Below are 6,168 nucleotides of genomic sequence, written 5' to 3' on the forward strand. Positions count from 1 at the left end.
CATGTTTTTCCAATTGTAAATAAAGCAGCAATAAACATGGGGGTGCAGGTATCTTTTTCAATCAGTGTTTTTGTGTCTTTTGGGTAGATACCTAAAAGTGGGATTGCTGGAAAAATATGGAATGCTTCATGAATTTGCATGTCATCCTTGTGCAGGGGCCATGCTAATCTTCTCTGTATCGTTCCAATTTTAGTATATGTGCTGCCGAAGCAAACACTGACCTCACTTTTTTAAAGCATTTAACAGAAAATAAATTCTTGTTCCCCATAAGTGCAATCAGAGTAGAGGACAGCCAGACCACCAGCTCCCCTTTGTAGTCCCAGAGAGGAGGAAGGAGTCAAGACCTCTGGCTCTGAGCTCTGACTCTGCACACTCTGGGTCAAGCAAGCCCCCCCCCTCTGAACCCCAATTTTTCCAGCCTTACAAGTTCTGATACTGCAACTTGGTCTATTGGACCCCCCCCCCCCCTCAGGATTCTGGGACAGCCCTGGGCCCAATTTTCCTCAGGTGAAGCGTGGGATGAGAGACTTTGGTGTTCTGGGACCTGAAGTAAAAGCAAAGGGGCACAGCTACCTCCTCTACAAAAATGTCCCCAAGGTTGAAGAGTGTGGTGGCAACGGGAAGCTGGGTGGCCCAACCTACTTAACTTCTACCGTTGGCAGAGAAGCCCTAGTCATTGAGGTGGGCCAGCACCTCATAAAACTTGTCTGAGTCAAGGACGCCTAGCGCCAGCCAGAAAGCCTGCTCCAAGAGTCAGAGTTTCCGTGGTAGGGATGCTGAGGACACCCAGAGTCAGGAGAAGAGCCAAGAGCCAGGTTGGAGGCAATCCGATGCAGGCCTGGCCGCACTATCTCACCAAGGCCCTGGCCAGCGGTTTAATGCCCATTTTGGAAGCCCCCAAAGGCTGGTTCTGTGGGATTGCTGAGCTCTGGAGTCATCCTCAGGCGTGGCCCTCCTCCGTGGAGTGCTCCATCTGGTCCTTATCTCCTTCTTGGGTGCAGGCAGCAGCCCCCCAGGGGCCCCCCCACCCCATCCCCACCCACCGGCACTCGGGAGCCCCATGCCCCCGGGGAGGGGGGAGTGCCAGAGGCCCCCGGAGTTGGAATTTGTGAGCTCTGCAGCCACGGTGTACCTACTGGTGGCACCCAGAGCTGAGACGTCTCCTCGGTGGCGGCCAAGATGTGCGCACTCCGTCTGGGACTCAGTGGCGCCGTATCTACAGAGTGAGGACGGGTGTGTGTTCGGTCGTAAGAGACTCTCCCTGGTGGATTCCAGGGTCACAGCGGGCTGCTCAGTACCGCAGGAAAACGCGAACCGCTGGGCGCTTCCGCCCGGAGACAGCTGGAGTGGGCAGGACCCGCGCGCTTCCACCCGCCAGCGACTCTGCTGCGCCACCGAGTGGCGATAGGAGGTGCGGAGCTGGCCCAGAGGGCAGGGGATTCCAATCTCAAAGAATCACCACCCCATATTTCTGAAGGAAGCAACTGAGAGTGCCAGCGCCTGGCCAACTGATTGTATGAATAAATAGCGTTAATAAAGCAACGGCAGCTAGCATTTACTGAACGTTTGCAGTGAACCAAACACGGTGCTCAACATTCTCCATTTATTTTCTTATTTGAGTTCTTCTTAGTGATCTTTGAAGCAGGTAATATTTTCCCATCTCACAAATGAGGTCTGGAGTCTGAGCGACCTGTCAAAGTCCACACTTGTTGGAAAGAGCTGATCCAGCACAGCTCCCAACATTTGACAACTTAAAAATGTGGAGAGAAAGTCCAGTTTGTCCAATTCGAAATTTGAATAATCAAGGCTTCGGAGGCCCTCTCATTTTCCCTTGGCTGGCAAACTCCTGCATCCTTCTCTGTATTTTAAAGAAGACTGGCATCCACGGCCAGCCACATAATCAAAAGTCAAAGCACAAGAGTTTTCTTTCCTGGTGGCCAGGGACTTGGTCTATTGGTAGAAGGTGCCTCAAGGCCTGAGAACCAAAGACTGTGGTAAGTTGAGTAGTTAGGAGATTCCTGGGAGGTAGATAGAGGACTAAGTTATAGAACTCTTGAGTTCCAGGTCCAGATCTACACCTAACTAGCCATGTGATCTTGGGTGAGTCCCTTCTCTTCTCTGGGCCTCAGAGAAGAGGATTCTGGTAGATATCCCTGGTCTTCCCTAGACGCACACTGATCTCCACCCCTCACCCTATCCCCAACCAATTTGGCTCTGACATTCCAGAAACAGCTTTGACCTGAGGCCTGAAGTTCCCATGTGGAGTTGTAGTTACTCTCCTTCTCCTCCTGAAGTCTGAGACCCGGGTACTAGGTCCTTGTGGGGTATCTGACCTTGGCAGATTCAAGCCATCTATGGGGAGAAAGGCCCCATGCCACTGAGTGAGGTCAGTAATGTGGAGGAGTCTGCATTGTGATGATCGCACCCACTGTATGACATCATTTCCCCTCCCACCCCACCCCCCACTCCTCCCTGGTCAACCAGCCATCAATCTGAATCCCAAAGGCCTGAGAAAGTGTGTTCTCCAGTACTCGCTGCTGATCTGCCTCAGCCAGCAACAAGCACCATGAAATTGGAATTCACTGAGAAAAACTACAACAGCTTCATGCTGCAGAACCTGAACAAACAGAGGAAACACAAAGAGTACTGGGACATGGCCCTGACGGTGGACCACCATGCCTTCTTTGCTCATCGCAACGTGATGGCTGCAGTCTCCCCTCTGGTGAAGAGCCTCATCTCCAACAATGACATAAAGGCCTCTGATGAGCTCTTCATCACCATTGACCCCAATTACCTGAGCCCAACCACAGTGGATCAGCTCCTGGACTACTTCTACAGCGGCAAGGTGGTGATCTCAGAGCAGAATGTGGAGGAGCTCCTTCGTGGGGCTCAGTATTTCAACACCCCCCGCCTACGAATCCACTGCAACGACTTCCTGATCAAGTCCATCCGCCGTGCTAACTGCTTGCGCTACCTCTTCTTAGCTGAGTTGTTTGAGCTCAAAGAGGTGTCAGACTTGGCTTACTCGGGCATTCGCGACAATTTCCACTACTGGGCCAGTCCGGAGGGTTCCATGCACTTCATGCGCTGTCCACCTGTCATCTTTGGCCGCCTGCTCCGGGATGAGAACTTGCACGTGCTTAACGAGGACCAAGCACTCAGTGCACTCATCAGCTGGGTGTACTTCCGGAAGGATGAGCGGGAGAAGTATTTCAAGAAATTCTTCAATTACATCAATCTGAATGCTGTCTCCAACAAGACACTGATGTTTGCCAGCAACAAGCTGATGGGGATGGAGAACAGTTCGTCGCATGCCACCCTGATTGAGAGTGTCCTGATGGATCGCAAGCAAGAGCGGCCGACAAGCTTGCTGAGCTACCAGCGGAAGGGGGCCCTGCTTGATTCAGTGGTCATCCTAGGCGGCCAGAAGGCCCACGGCAAGTTCAACAACGGAGTCTTTGCATACATCATCCAGGAGAACCTGTGGGTGAAGCTCTCGGAGATGCCCTATCGCGCAGCAGCACTTAGTGCCACCTCTGCTGGTCGCTACATCTACATCTCAGGTGGCACCACCGAACAGATTTCAGGGCTGAAGACGGCTTGGCGATATGACATGGATGACAACTCCTGGACCAAGTTGCCTGACCTGCCGATTGGGCTTGTTTTCCACACCATGGTGACCTGCGGGGGGACAGTGTACTCAGTGGGGGGGAGCATCGCCCCAAGGCGGTATGTCTCCAACATCTACCGCTATGATGAGCGCAAGGAGGCCTGGTGCCTGGCGGGGAAGATGAGTATCCCCATGGACGGCACAGCTGTGATCACCAAGGGTGACCGGAACCTGTACATTGTCACCGGGCGGTGCTTAGTGAAGGGCTACATCTCCCGGGTCGGGGTGGTGGACTGCTTTGACACCAGCACTGGGGACATGGTCCAGTGCATCACCTTCCCCATTGAGTTCAACCACCGGCCTCTGCTCTCCTTCCATCAGGACAACATCCTCTGCGTATACAGCCACCGGCAGAGTGTGGAGATCAACTTGCAAAAGATAAAGGCCAACAAGACCACCACCTCAGTGCCTCTTTTGCCCAACAACTGTCCCTTGGATGTATCCCATGCCATATGCTCCATTGGCGACAACAAGGTGTTTGTATGTGGGGGTATCAGCAGAGCCAGTGATGTCCAGATCAAGGACTACACCATCAACCCAAATGCTTACTTGCTGGACCAAAAGGTAGGCGAGTGGAAGACGCTGGCCCCCCCACCAGAGGCGCTGGACTGTCCTGCCTGCTGTCTTGCCAAGCTGCCTTGCAAGATTCTTCAAAGGATTTAAGCAGCTTTTTAATTGGCAGAATAAGTAAATGCATTATTATTCACAGTTTAATGAGAGAGAAGAAGATGGGCTCTCGGCTCCTTCTTAGTGGTCCCATTTGTTTGCCCCTGAAGGAGGTGGTATGGGCTAGGACTGCTTCCTTGGGGGTTGGAAATTCAGGCCCACTCTGCCGTGGTGTGATCCACACAGAGGCTGGAATGCAGTCCCTGGGGTGGGGTGGGGCGAGCAGCTCCCAGCCCCTGCTGAAGGGATGCCTGGGAAGTCCCGTTGTATGCCGAGGTTCCATTTTGCAGGCATCTGCTAGACTGGGAGCTGTGAAGCCTCAGCCTTGTGTAACACTCATGTCCCTCAAGTCAGCCCAGGAAGGCAGGGCAACGCCAGTCACAGGTGTGAGCTCCCTGGGCCCAGGAGGGAGCAGGTGGCATGGGCAAAGCTCAGGGGCAGCAGACAGAGGAGTTATCCAGCTGTTGGGTTTGTTTGCATTCCATTTGTGGAGAAGTTGGAGAGTTCTGAATATTTCTCCTAGGCAAGGCTCACTGAGAACTAGTCTGAGGGACTAGAAGATAGGTCAGAAAAAGGAGGAGAAAGAAACCTGTTTTGCTACTTAGAGAAGCTAGAGGAGATGAAGTGAATGTGAAGGCCTGGCCTCCTGGCTACAGGTGTGGGTGGGCTCCCAGTGGGCTGCCTGTGGTGATCCTGGACAAGTTACCTAACATCTCTGTGCCTTAGGGGATAAGGTGCCTACCACCAGATAGATGTGAAGATGAAGTGATTTAATACATGTACATGCCTAGAACAGTCCCTGGTGCAGAACGAAGTGCGCCAGAAGTACTTTTAGAAAAGGAAAATAAAAACAGATGAGGCAAGGGGCCAGGTCTCTGGGCCCTTGTAGTAAGTTAGGCCCCATAAAGTGACCTTTAAGACTCCCTACATGAATGCCTTAGGGAGCTTCCCTCCACTCTTTTTTATTTATTAGCTTTATTTTCATTTGTTTCTAGCTTTCCTCCATTATAGGAGGAAACCTCCGATTCCTTTTCATTTGTCTGTTGTTCTCCCGTGATCCCCAACAATTTGGAAGAAACCAAGCAAACCACATATAATTCATTCATGAATTTACTTATTTCCTCATCCATCAGTTCATGCATGGCGTGTACCCCCCCACCCCCCTCCACACACACCATTCCCTGAGACCTCTCTGTGCCAGATCCCTTTTCTGGGTGCTGGGGCCACAGATATGACACAACCCCGAGGCTGGGAGGAAGCAGCTCTGCCAATGTCAGGCAACAGGAACAGAAAACAAGCCACATATGTAATTTGAATTTTTCTAGTAGCCATGTTAAAAAAGTAAAAAAAGAGAAATTAATTTAATGTTATTTTGTATTTAAACCGAATATACATGAAATGCTATCATTTAAACAAGCAACCAATGGAAGCCCTTATTAATGAGAAATTCAACACCTGTGTCTCAACATTAAGTCTTGGGCATCCAGTGTTTATTTTACACTTAGAACACCCCTCAGTTTAGCCTAACCTCATACATGAGACCCCATGTGTTAGTGGCTACTGTACAGACAATGCTATACTGTTTTTTTAAAAAAGATTAGTTATTTATGCATACAAGAGCTGGGATGCAGGCTAGAGATGTGGGGGTTGAGAGGCTTCACTAGTGACAGGCAGAGCCACTTAAATACACTGCTGATGTTCTGCTCCCACTCTGTCTTAGGTGAACCCTGTCACCGCCCTTGTACCTCTGGCTTGTTCCCCAGTTCTGTATGTATAAGTAAATTTTTAAAAAATCCAAAAGAAAAAAGAAATACACTGCCGAGGGGAGCAGC

At 51.0% G+C, this 6,168-nt stretch overlaps 1 protein-coding gene across 1 annotated transcript; it reads left to right on the forward strand.

Annotated features, from left to right (window-relative positions):
* Positions 1 to 2,471: 2,471 nt before the first annotated feature.
* On the forward strand, positions 2,472 to 4,396 carry CCIN (calicin). Its single transcript, XM_004677781.2, has one exon. The coding sequence runs from the start codon at positions 2,567 to 2,569 to the stop codon at positions 4,331 to 4,333; it is 1,767 nt and encodes a 588-aa protein (XP_004677838.1). The 5' UTR covers positions 2,472 to 2,566; the 3' UTR covers positions 4,334 to 4,396.
* Positions 4,397 to 6,168: the final 1,772 nt, after the last annotated feature.

Source organism: Condylura cristata, unplaced genomic scaffold (genome assembly GCF_000260355.1).
Source record: "Condylura cristata isolate star-nosed mole 26May11 unplaced genomic scaffold, ConCri1.0 scaffold00006, whole genome shotgun sequence".
Classification (NCBI taxonomy): domain Eukaryota; kingdom Metazoa; phylum Chordata; class Mammalia; order Eulipotyphla; family Talpidae; genus Condylura; species Condylura cristata.